General features: G+C 37.5%; 1 protein-coding gene across 1 annotated transcript in view; it reads left to right on the forward strand.

Moving 5' to 3' along the window:
• The window catches only part of LOC124153784 (fatty acyl-CoA reductase 1), a 38,429-nt gene extending 26,341 nt beyond the window's left edge, over positions 1-12,088 (forward strand). The window contains exons 6-9 of the mRNA XM_046527140.1: positions 429-621; positions 3,811-4,056; positions 5,466-5,723; positions 11,691-12,088. Coding sequence (XP_046383096.1) covers positions 429-621; positions 3,811-4,056; positions 5,466-5,723; positions 11,691-11,889 — 896 coding nt within the window. The 3' untranslated portion in view covers positions 11,890-12,088. The remainder of the gene's footprint in view (positions 1-428; positions 622-3,810; positions 4,057-5,465; positions 5,724-11,690) is intronic.
• The last annotated feature ends 3,724 nt before the right edge of the window (positions 12,089-15,812 follow it).

The raw sequence follows: 15,812 nt of genomic DNA on the forward strand, positions 1-15,812 counted from the left end.
AAAATTACTAACAGCTTTACCTTCATATGAAAATGCTAAAAATTATTTTCAATTATTTAGTTTCAATACATCTATTTGTTAGTATAAACACCTTAATTCATGAAATTCCTGCCTACGCTTTCAAAGCGGTGAAGAAGTGGAGTAAAATATAATTACATAGCTTATTACGTACTTAGCAAAATCAATTTCATATTTCTTTCATGATAATTGGAAATATGGAGACTATTGAAGAAAAATCATTCATTTTTAAAGATAGGTTTTCTATGTACTAAAATTACATGCTATCATACATGTCACCAACTTAGAACTAAAAATATTATCAAATGGAAATTGCTACTTTCGCTGGATACATAGAAAAAATCAGAACCCTACGAGGGAGTATTAACTACCACTGATCTTATATTTTTTTCAATCCGTGATCATGGCAGTGATACCTATATGGAAGGAGCCCATACCTGGGTGGACGGATAACCTGAATGGCCCAATGGGACTGTTAATAGGCGCTGGTAAGGGAGTCATAAGGACCATGTATTGCGACTCCAGAGGTCATGCGGATTTCATACCAGTGGACGTTGCGGTCAACGCTACCTTAATGATCACGTGGGACTTCGTGACGAAAAAGTAAGACCTATTGAACGATGCGAGGACAATTATGACAGTCTATTTTCCAGTGGTTAGTACTGACTATCATGTGGTAGGATATCCTTAGTAATTGTAAATAATGTAGAATTAAATCCTCCCTCGTTATTATGTAACTACTGATATATAACAATTTTTTCCATCTAAATTATAATAGTCTATGCTATAATTCTAATAAATTGATTATAATTGAACACTAAACACCGAACGCTATGGTGCTTGGGACTATCTGCCTACTAAATTTGCTTCCTTCGTTGGTTCAAAAGGAATACTTGTTAAGGGGAAAGATTAAACCATGAAAATCAATTATAAAATGAATCTGTACACATTAAAACTGCCAACGGTAGTAATATTGTGAAAATATTCCACAGAAACAGGGCTTAGTAACTTTGCAGCCGAAATCTGCACATCACCTATCACAATAGCATGACGAAAAGATACGCTTGAATGGGAAATGAAGACAGTTATTATTTTATATTGCGTTATTAGGGAAATAATGGAAATGGTTCTCAACTTAGATTACATGCACTGTCAAAATGCACTAGAAAAAGTAAAAAACAAATTGAACTCGCCGTTAAGCTACATAGATATATGACAGCTCTCTCCGGAAATGTTTAGCTTGAAGAACCATCAAACGATTATGAACACTAATTGCTCTTTGTTTTACCTGCCGAAAACTTATTTTCTAATTCGAAATCACAGGCTATACTCCATACAATCTCAGGCATTAAACATTGGTAACATCTCGGTGATAAATAGGCATTCATACTCATCAGATCACTCACTTTGTTCCTCTTTTCCTCGCATATCCTTATTGCTATTACCTTGTCTAGAAATAAAACAAAAAGGCGCTAGATATAGGGAGATTTGCTGCCGAGCGTGTAAAAAAAACTTCGAATCAAAGGCTTTTGCAGAATACCCGAGTGGAAATATTAATAAATATTTAAGAAAACAAGAAATGTAACTATAAAATCTTATTTTTTAAACAAAGCGTATTTTTTAAATGGTTGTCATTTTTCAGTAATCTTAAAACCATTACTTTAGATTGAATTAAATGACGGAATAAAACATAAACTAATAAAATTATTATACATTCGGGAGTAAACTATGGATTGCACACTGAAAAGGCCACTGTGTTTGAAATTAATATTTCTGCAATGAAAAGGTGTGAATAAAATTGCCAAAAATATTCACCATTCAAATATTCATTCAGACATCAGATAGTACTCAATCAAAGGTAGAAGGTGCATCTTACACGCTTGAATTCTATATTTGGCTCGACGCTCCATCCTAAGACACTCTATAAGAGATATTTTCGTGAATATTTGAAAAATTAGCATTTTGCAAGATGTTTAAATCCAACAGTTGAAAATACTCGCACAAAAAAACACCTTATAAATGTCTAAGATATAATGAGTCTACGATCCTCAAAAAATAATCAACCACAATCGGTGACCATTAAAACAATTTCCACCTGGTGACAATAAATACTCGGTTTCAATTCATTTATCCTCTCCGCATTACTTACTAATAGTAATGGAACGTGTGGCTCAATCGCTTGATGACTTGGCATTGCATTATTTCAGCTACTTCTTACATTGGTGACACCGCTTCTACTCGTTCAAAGACATTGCTTCCATTGTTTAACATTTGACCCAATATCCGTTGATAGCTTTTAAATTCACAATTTTTTAAGCTAGAGTGTTGGCTTCCTACTCGGCGGGCTCGGGTTCAAATCCCGGCAGTGGCAGAGAATTTTACAGAGAATGCCCGATCCCTGCGTTAATTTTGTATGGAGAACAATTAAAGCACAACGTCCGTCCGTCGGATGGAACGTTAAGCCGTGGTCCCCTTGGCGCCTTTCGTTAAGAGCAGGCTAATGTCGCCGCCGGGATTCTCTCCACTCTTCCCACCATACCCTACCCTCATGGCGCGAATGACCTCAGCTGTCGGCCGCCTCCTCCAAAAACCATAACCTCTTTTTTTTCAAAGATTGTTAAATTCTATGTGATAAAATGATTCTTATAAATGTCTTAGAATTAGCATCATGCTTCGCATCAATTTCTACCTGAGACTACTTCATTTTACAATTAGTGGTAAAACGTTAATATCGTAAGTAACCTAAAAGTAAAAGTAATGATTCCAGTGAACGCTCTGGGCATGAAGCTTTCAACCTGAATAAATAGATAATAATATAACAGTATTCGGAATCACTCTATAAAAACGAAGAAAGAAATAATAACGCGAAATTGGACTTGATATTTCGCGTTGCAATTTGAAATAAATAAAGCTGTTCATCAGAGAAAAATTAAATAAGCAGAAAGTCTATAAATTTGGGTGCGTATAATGTTGTACTGCATGTGTTCTGAGCAAAATAAATTTTGAAGGGAAGCTCATGCCCTATAGATGATATCGAATTTTTCCAGAATTCTTCTAGATAGCCCATTGCCTCAATAGCCATGCCTTAACGGTGTTATGAAAATGAAAGCAAATGGGGAATGTAAATGGAAGGAAAATTAAAGTATAATAGTTTTCATTTTTTCGATCAAGAAAGCATTTATAATTATTTTCCTCTGATAAAAGAATTAATACCGAATCAAAAGATTACAGTTTCGGATAAACGTTTGACAGTATTGAATTTGCTATCACCGTTTTATCTAGAGCTCCTTTAATTAACAATAGTAGTTTCTTTTTTTGGCGGCAGTATAGAGTACGGAAAAAAGATATTTATGTTTTCAACATAAATTCTTCACATCAAAGCTATATTTTCTTCTCATTATAAAAACACTAATGTTATCACACTGTAAAAACATCCTGAAACCCCTCAGAATACATTATTTACATTCTTGTATTACATTCATTAGCACTAAGAATAATTTAGAAAAACTCCTACTGCACGCATTGTGTTACTAATGAGGCCTAGAATGAAGAAAATTAAGTATCGTTCGATAAATTCGTGGGGGAAGTTTTCAAGTACCCAATCAAATATACGTAGTTTACGCTCATATTGATCAATCTAGGTTCACAAAAAAATCATTTTATTTATAATGACTTTTTACTTCCTAATCTTTAAGCAATACATATATCCAGTATTTATGACTCCTCCCTGTTATGACACAACGAATTATTTTATTTTAGATATAACTAAATAATATATCCCTTTACTTGCAGGCCCAAAGATCCAGAGAAGCGTGTATATAACCTAACCTCAAGTTCGGAGCATAAAGTTTCCTGGGAGGCGATACTGGATATTGGGCGAGCCGTTTCGAAGAAGATCCCTTTGAATGGAATTGTGTGGTATCCAGGAGGAAGCATGAAGCGATCGAAAGTTTTGCACCTCATATGTGTATTCCTTTTTCACACGATACCTGCATACTTCCTAGACGCCATTATTTTCCTCTCCGGAAACAAACCAGTGTAAGTATTTTCATAAAACTAAAAACCTCCGGTATTATAGCAAACCCTAGTAGTATTAAAACCAAAAATTGACACACTATATTCCATACTAGTGACTGTCAACTTCACTGTTACTATGCACTCCATGCTGAAAATATAGCCGATATGTCACCCAATGGTATTTAATTTGCCGCTAACACGTATTTGTAGTAGGTAAAAATTTAATTAACCTAATACCCTTTAAATTAATTTATTAGTCTTATTATTATTCAACCATTGTAATGAATTTTCTTAGATCTTTGACACTTCTGCCTGATTATATGCAAAGCATGAATTCGGGAAGAGATTTCAAAGATATGGCTATTATGCATGCTTGGGGTAACACATGCCCAAGTGATGTTGAAAATACTATTATAACCCGCGGTATATTTTCTTTGGTCTATAAGACGACAGGGAATTACATATTCATTATATTTCTATCATAATTTTCTCGGTCAAATAGAACCAGTGATTTTTTCTGGCTTTAAAATAAGCATATCCAGCTCTAATATGTTTTTCCTTTTTAATATAAGTATATTTTCTGCAATTGATTTTTTTTAATTTGGCGGTGTAATTCTACAACTTACTCTGGCACATTTTAAGTAGTACGAGGTCAAATCACAATGTGCGTATTAGAATTTGTACTTTCTCTTTCGGTCCTTTTTCCTTGCCTTAGTTTGTTTCACTATCTTCGACTATCTGGTATTTTGTAACACCAGTGTTAACATGAATTTGCTTTTACTTTCCTAAAAAAAAGCTATCAAATTTCTTCTTCTTTCTTTTGATTTCCACTTTCTTTATTCCATCAACGGATGATAATGAAATACAATCATTATTCTCCATAAATATCAATCAAAATTATTGTTAACAATTAATGACTTGACGTTAATCAAACCAAATAAAATTCCTGCAGCATAGTGTTGTGACGTAAAATCACTTATATTTAATGTAACAATATTTTTTTAGAAGTTTTTTTTAGAAATTTATTGCAGAATGCTTAGAAATGATCACTCATCTACGGTGCAAAACTCTATTCAAAACTCAAATATGGTAGGTTTTGAACGAAATCTGTGATGCAAGTAATAATTATAAAATAACATTGGCAATAGTTTTCAATGGGCCCGTGTAATCTTCAAGAAATTGATGAAGAACCTTTGAAATTGATAAATAAAAAGTGTGGAAGTGTAAAAAATCATTCATTACCATGATTATTGTAACTTAATTCCACTAAGTAACCCTAACTCCATAATTTTAAACAAAATGAAAAACACATTATGTTTCAACAGAAATCAAATACAAAAAAGAAAAGTCATTTTGTATAAAACATTTCAAAACTACTGTGCTCCATATCAGCTTTTATTCCATTTTTCCCCGACCTCCTAACGACCTAGGCTTCGACGCGTCCAGGCTCGGATCACCAAAGGTTTCGAAGTGTTCGAGTATTACGCCAACAGGCAGTGGGAATTCAACAACGACAACCTCGTGGGCCTGCGGCAGCTCCAAAACGAAAGGGAGTACGAAGAACTGCTCATTGACGGAAAGTCATTGGAGTTGTACGACTACTTCGAGAAGTGCACGCTGGCCGCGCGGTTGTACCTGCTCGGGGAGACACTGGATACCCTCCCGGCCGCACGGAGACACCTCAAAGTGTGAGTCAAGTTCTTTACCCAGAGCCAGTTTCACGCAACGCACGTAGTTGCAAAACCTGCAGTAAGCAGGGGAGCAGCTGGTAAAATAAGGCTGGGGGAGTTTAGGTGCAACTAATACCGGGGTGTGTGGGGGTATGGAATACCAACCAGGATAAGCGGTAGGTGCGAGATTAATAAATTGCGCAATTGTAAGATAAATGGTTCAAAATGATGAGTTTTACGGCTTTCTGAGGGATATTTAATTAATCCTTACATTATTCTATTAGTAATGTCTATATTCTATTAGTGTTAGTATCTATATATATTATATTAGTATTAGTACTTATATCTATATATATTCTATTAGTATATATATAAAATGGACTAAATTTTAAATTTTCTCGAGCTCTGGGGGGGTTTTATCCCCAAAAACCCCCTCCCCCTCGCTGCGCCACTGGCAGTAAGTACTATTGTTTCCAAAAAACCAACAACGAGTGTTAAATCAGGAAATAGATTTTCTAGTCAATTAAATTAGGAATTAAGCTTTCTATTTTTAGTCTTTGAACATAAGTACAATGTGTTTGAAAACGTTTATAATCTCAAAGTGCGGGCAAGTTGATAATATAACATTTTAAGATCTGATAAAAGGTTTAAGGTTTTTCTCGAATCCGCCATGATTCTTAGTAAGCACTCAGCTGTACCAGCAATACTATCCTCTCTTGGTTCCTTAGAAAACACTGTGATGAATCTGAAAAAATTACAGTGAAACTTGGGAACGCGTAGTTTACTGGTAATTTTTCTTCGTACGTGTTTTACTAGCTCTAGCTGTGAATCATGGATGAAGACATCACGGGATGAAAAATAATATGGATATGTTATGGAATCGAGAAGTAATCTCCGGAAAAGACGAGAGAATCCAACTCAAGGGCGGGCTCGCAGGGTTATGCCTCGTTCACATTACGATTGTCCGAGCGATCGTCCTAAGGATAGTTGGCCGAACTAGCCGTGTGAATGCATATCCTGACAATATTTCACGTAGTTCCGAACATTGCCACTTTACGATGGTTAGGCGCTGGGAGACTGGAAAAGGAAGCGACAAGAGAAAGAAAAAAAGCTCGCGAAGCTCTCTTCGCTCTATTTTTTCATGGGTTTGTCTTAAGAAGGAAAAATATGAACGGAAGAAAAAGTATTCGTTAAATACACGTTGAGGACAGTAATATTTAGTCCCTGCATACCTCAACAGCTTTGCTAACCGTCAATTTCCCGTTCACTTTAGATGTCAGCAATGAGGAGCAGCAAAGGTTTTAACCATCGTCGTGTGAATGCACGATAGTTCCAACGATTGCTGGAACAATCGTAACCTGAAAGAGGCATTGCACTCCCGGGCCGGGTTTTCAGTTTTCGCTTTTTAACCCCTGCACCACGGAAGAGGGAGGACGTAGAAGGAGAAAAGAAGGAAGCGCCGCTGCGATAGGAGCTCGACGACGCGTCCTGGGATAGGATAGGATTGGAAGGGATGGGGAAGAGGAATCCCGCACCGTTACAGAGGCGGGCGGGTCCTAATACTAGCGAAACCATAACTTAACGTTTCTACAGAAAGGAAAAAATTTCTTCGAAAATGAAAAGGATACTTCGTTGATTTCCACTGATTTATTTCGTGGAACCAACGAAGTGGAAATAAACGAAGTCTCCTTTTCTTTTTCGGGTATTGATTTCCACATAGTTGAGCCTTATACAATTGCACGAAAAAATTTCCTAGGAGGAAGAAAATTTCTACGATTTTCCGTAGATTCCGGAAAAGACAATGATACAGCAAAAAAAACAACTCAAATTAATATCAATAAGTAGCGTGCGGTAGTTTGATATTATGTAAATGTACCAAGAATGAAGTTCGCCATGAAAAAATATTTAGCTTAGCCGGTCTAGTCAGGCACGTTAGCCAGTTACAACACCACTCCATCTTATCAAAGTGAATTCATGCAGCTTGATATTAGTTCATCAGGAGAATCATAGGCAGCGTGGAGTACGCGCTAACTTTTTCCAGGTATGCCCCAAAGCTTTGAAACTAAGTTTTTGTTGAGTGTTAAATTTAAATTTAATGCTATTTTTTTCATTGAAGGCTAGGACAGCGGTCGTTGTCCGTCCTTCTCACTTCCCAGCGTAGGATCCAAGCGAGAGTGGAAACGAATGCTCCGTCTCGAATCGCTGACCACGCAACCTTCCACGGCCTGGTGGTCAACAATCCCTTTAACGCGAGGTATATACGCTCACCCGACCGTAACGGGGAAACTCACGACCAGCTAACTATGCTTGCAGCTATGCGGGATTGCTTTTTTCTGCGCGATGTCGCTATTTCCATTGAGGAGACAATCACCTCTCTCACGACTGGTCTTTTTTGGTGACGGATAACTCGCGTGCAACTCAAAAATTTTCAGGAGTAGTAGACCCTGTTCCGTATTCGCCTGTATCTCATTAATAAAAAATACATCTGAGAATAAAATAAAAAGGTAAAAATTTCCAATTTGTGATAGAGTAAATTTTGACCTACCTTTACTTTAGAAAACCTGAGCATGAAAAATTCAAGATGGTAGCGTAAGTGCTAATGGAGTAATCCGTCGCTAAAAAGACCTTTCGGGTGGCGTTGAACGTCCTCTTGAGGAGATTTCAAATGGAAACAAAGGGAGTGAGAATATGGAGAACATTGTAAAATGTAACGCGCAGTCTCCATTGAGGCTATCATTAATATTCATCCCGTATAAAATTAAAGGGGATATGCATTTGAAGACATTGAAAATGCTTGACCACAATAAACCACGATAAGACTGGATTAAAATAATAAAGGAATTTTTTTACGCTTTCAAGCTATTAAATGTAGAAAACTAATGGCCAGCCTTGCAGGGTGTACGTCCAATAAGTAAGGGAGAAATTCATTAAGTAACTTGGAAAATAGAAAAAAACATTATTGTGATTCGCGGAAATAATTTTTGGCCTTAAGAGCGCCATCATTATCATCATCTAAGGTCAGCAATCCCAGGATTGGTTAACGCAACTCTCCATTCCTCTCTGGTATCCACTAGCCATTTGATAGAGACGTATTTCTCATCTTTTATATGCTTTTTAAACTGTCCTACGTTACTCATTCGGGGTGGTGCCTTGAGCTTCTCCCCTTTCACCTGTCCTTCTACGATTGTTTTCATGAGGCTATCATGTCTCATAATGTGGCCAACTACAATCTTGTATTCTCCTTAACCCTTAAAACCCAAAATGTTTTGCCATGAATTTCATACTCTTTTTGTAGTTAGGTTAATTCAATATAATCAATGAATACGTTAATGCATTTTTTTTTCAAATTTCCCTGACACATGAAGATTTTACAACCTGTTGCTTCAAGGCAACACTGGGCCGATGAGGAAAATTTTCGGATTAATCCGCAGTAAATGAGTATTTCATGCAAAGTTCTTTCATTCATGTCTATATAACTTTCATACCCACGTAAGTTGAAATGAAATTCATAGCTTTTCTATCAAGCCATCCTACTAAGGCAACATTACTAGTTTTTTTCAATTCACCAGTCTAAACTTCCCCTCCCAGATGACTTGCGGATAGCTTCTGAAGACAGAGGACATTTGAACATTCTACTACAGTAAATTGTGTCCAATCCGAATATTGCTCTTTCATTTAGAGCTACTGCTAGTTGAAGGGAAGAATACCAATCATGAAAATATGTTTTGAAATTTTGATTTTCCGGCTACTCATTAGTAAGGGCTATTACAATGTCGCCCGAAAACTCCAATTCTTCGTCTTCACAGGCTCCCTTTCCGGTATATTATTTCAGTGTCGCACTGGAGTCCAGGGGTGCCGACTTACTAAAAATATTGGGGGGCCCAAACCGGGGACCTTACCCCGAGAAATGTTATAAGTACTAGTGAATTTTAAGATTTTTAAGCATTTGAAAAGAGTCATATGATCAAAATTAGAACCCTTATCACTCGAATCTCGATATCTGGACACTCCGGGGAAAATTGACAAGCCTGACACTTTTTTCCTCACATCTGTAACGAATTTTTGGGGGGACTCGGGCCCCCCCAGGCCCTATGGAGTCAGCGCCACTGCTGGAGTCCCGACTTACCAGTTCTCATAAAAACTTCGAAACCCCACTCACTTTGATACTCAGCCGATCCCTCCCCGCTTTCTCTTCACCGGCTCCAACAAGTAAAGGGCAATTTCCCAGTGTATAACCCAATGCAGTTAATACCTGGGAGGCATTCAGATTCATTGAAGGTACGAAACAATTTTCATAGGTGGCAACGAAAATCGTGAACTTTAACTCACGAGCGCTACCCTTCAATCCGCGATAGAGGCCCTCCACTGAACTAATGGTTAAAATTCTAAAAACGCGCAAACTAGACACAGAAGTTCATTATACATTTTTGTCTCATTACGCCAACCATGCTCGACGTACTTTTTACAAATTATAGCCAAAACGGTTGTGTTAACATTTAAAATAGCAAACATGATATCAATGATGGGGTTTTAAAATGATAACTATCATTTTCGAACCTGGACTACGTAATACGTCGGGAAAACAATTGTCAGACCGATCGGAGTACTTTTAATCTTGGCTAAATCGTGCAATTCATGAATTCATTATCTCAGCAACTAAGGGAGATACAGTGTTGCGTCATAGAGTTCACAAAAATTGTGGAAACTGGCCGAGTGACCAGAAAAGATAGGCCTTTTCCGGGACGGTCTGGGGGGGCGATCCCCCAGCGAGCACGTAAGCTAATGCCGTAGCCGCGTCTCTCTCCTTGCGTTCTTCCTTACCCTTCCCTATGAATCAAATGACCTCAGCTGTTGGTCGGCTTCTCCAAATACAACATAATACGAGTAAATTATGGTATGGTATTTGGAGGAGGCGACCGACAGCTGAGGTCATTTGCGCCATGAGGGATGGGGTAGGTAAGGAAGGGGGAAGAGAAACCCGGCGTCGGCATTTGCCTGCTCTCAACGAAAGGCGCCTTGGAGACCACGGCTTAACGTCCCATTCGACGGACGGAGTGTTGCTCTTGAAATGTTCTCCATATAACATTCAAGCAGGATCGGGGCAGTCTATGAAAATTCTCTGCCTCCGCCGGGATTTGAACCCGATGCCACCAGGTGGGAAGCCAACACACTAGCCACCGGAGGCCTTCGCAGGTTTTTTAAACTCCCCTTTTTGTGTGGGCGTTTTGCTACGGTATCTTTTTCTAATAAGGACGAAAGGCATTATCCTTAGGGTTTTCCCACGCTTATTTTCATATTTTTACACTTGGTAAATGTAACTTCGTTCACTTTGAATTTTGTTTGTTGGTTATTAAAAGCGTACTTCTTTGTCTCTTTTGCTATAATTGACTGCATGTAATTTCAAAAGTAACTGGAAAAAATAAACTGCAGTATTTAATGTATGAAAAGGAGTTAGATGGAAGATGAGACTTTCTAGTCCCAAATATCGCCCAATAAAGTCGAATTATTATTATTACCCTAATGGCGCAAATGACCTTAGCTGTAGGTCGACTCCTCCTAATACCATACTCATTAGTGTTGGTGATAACGGTGAGTAGGCCTAATTGTCATCAGATATGAAATACAAAGGCAGGTTCCACATTTTATTAAATACTGCGACCGGTTTCAATACATAGTATCATCATGAGGCCTTTTCCGGAAGGGTCTGGGGGGGGGGCAGATCCCCCCAGCGAGCGTTAGATTGTGATATGATGGCCTGATGATGATACTATGCTTTGAAATCGGTCGTAGTATTTAATAAATTGCGGAGCCTGCCATTGTCTTTCCTTTCTGATACATCATGAGGGAGTTCCATCATGTTTCGCCTGTCACGGTTGAACTTATCAATAGACCTTATTTTTTAGGGCATCCTTCAATAAAGCAAGGAAGTATTTTAGCGGTTTGTACAGTAAAAGCAGTGGTAACATTGTCTTATTTTTCTTTCAGGATGTATTGGGTGGACAGGATCACAAAAGTGGTGCTAATGGGACTCCTGGTCTGGTTCTTCTTCTCCGTTGCACCACCACCGTTCAGCACCATCCGGGAAGCAATTGGAAGATTGAGTCTGGAACTATTTTCTGTGTTCAGCGGCACTGCAATACCACTCTCTGATTCCAGTCAAGGCACAGCGTCGGCGTCTCTATAGTTCAACGAATCCGGATCACCTTCATTAAAATAGCCCTGGTACCACAGGCATTTGAAATTGAAACTCATATTTTTTCCAAGCCATACCCTTTTCTCGGGGATTTCTTAAGAAAATACCTCAAATTATTTCGAGATCTATTTTTTTACCATTTTATGAAATCGCTGTAAGCTGCATATACACGGTTTAAACGTTCCATCTTCATTATTATGTCAAAAATCGACAACCAAAGTCGTAAAATGCAGCAATAAAGATTATTTAATTTCATTTGAAGTTCGTAATCTCATAATCCTGATCGGGGTTCACCATCAGGTTCAGGTTTGTGTAATAAGTGCATGTTACCATTTATTTATGATTTTTATGTCTCATTTCATTTTAGTTCATACAGACAAAGATAACCAAAACAATATCCAATTTAAGACATTCAATGGATATTAGTCTAAGGCCTACATAAGGGAGTAAACCTCCTGTTTAGAATACTTATTTTTGGTATGCATTGCCGTGGAGAAATAGTTGAAATATTATTTCACTGCGATGCATGTTATTTTTTATCTTTAATATCCGATTGTTTATTATCTTTTTCCCTGAGTCAATATCTTATTGAAGCAACATTTAGAGACTTTTGTTTTTGACTAAGCTTATTTTGTTAGAAGATAATTTTAATTCCAAATAAATATTGTGCTCAAAATATAGATAATTCTTATTCAAATTATGATTAAAACTATACCAATTTATGTACCACCAAAGGCATCATTCTATCGAAGCTGAAAGTGCTGTTTCTTTTAGATTATAAGTGGAATACCTAAATGCATGACCGAGTTATGGGTTCAATAGGGTGGTTTCCTATTATTTTTTTATTGCCTAAATCGAAAGATTATTACTCCTGGAGTACGTATTTCACGCTTTAAGATTTTTAAATGACGATATCTATTTTTCGCGATTAAATGAAAAGTGAACATTTTCAAGCGCGCGAAAACGCGACGCGTAAGTATGAATGTCGGGAAATCTCTCCGTGTGACGTATTTCTGGTTCCCGCTGCCGCCTTTGTGAGGTGACCTAGAGGCGAGTTGAGCGCTGATACGACGCAGGCTGCTAGTGGGTAGCTGAGTACCCTGCTGGCTGGTGGTTCTTGGCTTAAATAAGGGTTATTAATACCTTATCAAATGAAGAAAACTTTCCGACCTTAGCCAGTTTTAATAAGTGATCATTAAGACATGTTTCCCTGAGCTCTGCGCCTCATGCATGCATTGGTAACCTCAGACGACGTATAACTCCTATCTTCTCGTATAGAAACTAGGTCCCTGTGACGTCACGTGGAGTGACATCGCATGGGCGCCAATCAGGCCCTTTTCAAATGAGGATAAAAATGGACCATTGCCATTCGTCTAAACCGGTACTTCTAAAACGAAATAATTTGTATATTATGAATACAGTGCATCAATGACTTTCGATTTCTTTGATAAAGGAAACTACCCTATTCCATGCTATAGCCAATATTAAATGTTTTTCATGACACTTAACTGAAAGCCAAGGAGTATTCGACTATGATAATGTCTTCATGGAAAGTATCGGCTCATGTGTTCCTGTGTTAAACATACGATTGGCTGAGTAAACATTGGGATCCATGGATTGCAATTGGCTAAATTTTTGTCAAACCAACTCTTGGGGTGACACTTTTGGTGATATCACGTTATAAGCAGCCTCTGAATCACTAAATTTTTCCCTCTAAAACCTGCCAAGTCCGATTCATCTAGTGCTTAAAATTTTCACCACAACTTTATGTGTGTAATTTTGCGTTTATTCATATTCATTACTCTGTAAGAAGCAGAAGAGATACCCATTATGCTATTTTTAGTCAAATAAGTAGCCGCAGTGGTGGTCGGATTTTTATATTAATGATCTTGAAAGAGCTTGATCTAAAATCATTCTCCCCTCAGACCCTCTAGAAGGCCTTTGAATGCCCAAATAGTTATTCAAGATAGTAGTTTAATTACTACAAATAAATAAGTGTGTGATAATTCAATTTCCATGCAATGTCCCTCTGGACTTCGTGCTGGCTTATGTAAATATTGGAAGATCAGAATAAAGTTACATTGTGCGTGCAGCATCAAATCATCCGTCACTGAAACTTCGATCCGTTGAATCTCTGGTTCGTTGCTTGATACGTAATTTCCTACACCACTGGAACGATTGTGTTCTTTGGCAGTTTCCATTTCCAATATGCCTATCGTGTTCTCAGATGTCCCGACGAGTGTAAACTCAATTTTGGGTAAGACATGGGCGAAGAATAGTTTTTAAAATTCCCGGTTTTACGAGAGCATTACGATGACAAAAGTTTTGAATACGGACACCTTCAAATAATTCCTTATCTGGCCACTTTCAGACGCCAATTTCGGCGTAATTTGTCATTAAGTTCGAATGTAATAGACTTCATGACTTCTCCGGAGAAAGCTGGAAAAAACATGCCCGCCTTCCATGCATTGGTGAACCAGATGAATCACGACATTTCTTTCTCGAAAAATTTGCTTATTTTACAAATTATTGATTTTTGGGAGGGAAATTCAACGAAAACTGAGAAGAATGAAAACCCCATGACCGGTTTCGGCGCTGTAGCATCATTGGCAGGCAAATAAAAAACTTCATTATCAAAGCTCGTGCTGAAGATAATGCTTCATGTATTTGTTCTGTAAAAGTTTCCACCGGAGAAAAGTTTTAGAATGTCAAAAAGTTTTTGAGTAATCTTCTCGAAGGTGGATTTTATACCAGTCACTCTCTGACTGCTATTTATTTCAACTTCGGATTAGTAAAATTTATTACAGATATTGAATTTCCATCTTTCTTTGAATTGCGTGACAGTATACTTTATTTTTCATGACAAGCGAGTTCAAGTATCTTCAATGATTTGAAATACCTTTACTTTGCCTGCGTTTGAATCAAGATATTTGTTTTCTCATGAAGAAATCTAGCCTTCCATTATTTTTGGAGGTCTGCAAACCATAGAGTAGTGTCAGAAATCTCTTACACTAACTCATTTTCTCCGGCACAACGATCGTCTTAATTGTGAGTCCTAAACTAAGCAGCAACGTTATAATTGATGATACGCTATCGAAGGGAAAATTAGTATTGTTTTCAGAAAGAATCTGAGGGTATAATTTTCTACGAAGCAGGAATTTTTTACCTGTACGGTAGAGTCACAAGGTCCAGGGCGTTGAATGTTAAGGTAAATCCTCGGCAGGCAAGGTAAGACAGAAGGTTGCCTCACTACTTCCCCTTCGGTGGCAGCACTCGTCAGCAGTATTTATTCTTAAAATTCTTACCCCTCCACTACATCATACTGCCTTCCCTAGTAGAAAAAAGTGTGTTCATTCAGTGTTCTTTTTATGTTCATTTAATGTTCAAATTGTGTTCCTTCTATGTTCACCGAATGTTCACTTTATGTTCTTTTTATGTGTTTTGTGACAGAAAGAACATAAAAAGAACACAAAATGAACACTCGGCTTTGAACATAAAAAGAACATAATTTGAACACAAAATGAACACTTTTTTGAACATCAAAAGAACACAAAATGAACATAAAAAGAACATTTTGTTGAACAACAAAGAAAAAGCTTTCACAGAAGTCCCATCATTACCATGAACACTTTCACATCTTCGTGAATCAGATGTCAGTGTTTGGTAAAGGTTGAAATCATATGATTTCCAGCATTTTTTATTAGAAACTAAAAGCCATATGCTCAGGCCTTATCCCTGTTTAGTATGCAATAAGGTACATATTGAGAGTGTTTTCAGGTGTTCCTTGATTGCATTCTCGGATCGTTCAATGTCCATTTTTTGATGATATGCCTTCATTTTGGGATAATTTTCCCGGAAATTCATTATTTTAAATTTCTAGAAATATTATGGAAAACTGCTAAAAAATACAATTT

This window comes from Ischnura elegans, chromosome 2 (assembly GCF_921293095.1).
Source record: "Ischnura elegans chromosome 2, ioIscEleg1.1, whole genome shotgun sequence".
Lineage (NCBI taxonomy): Eukaryota > Metazoa > Arthropoda > Insecta > Odonata > Coenagrionidae > Ischnura > Ischnura elegans.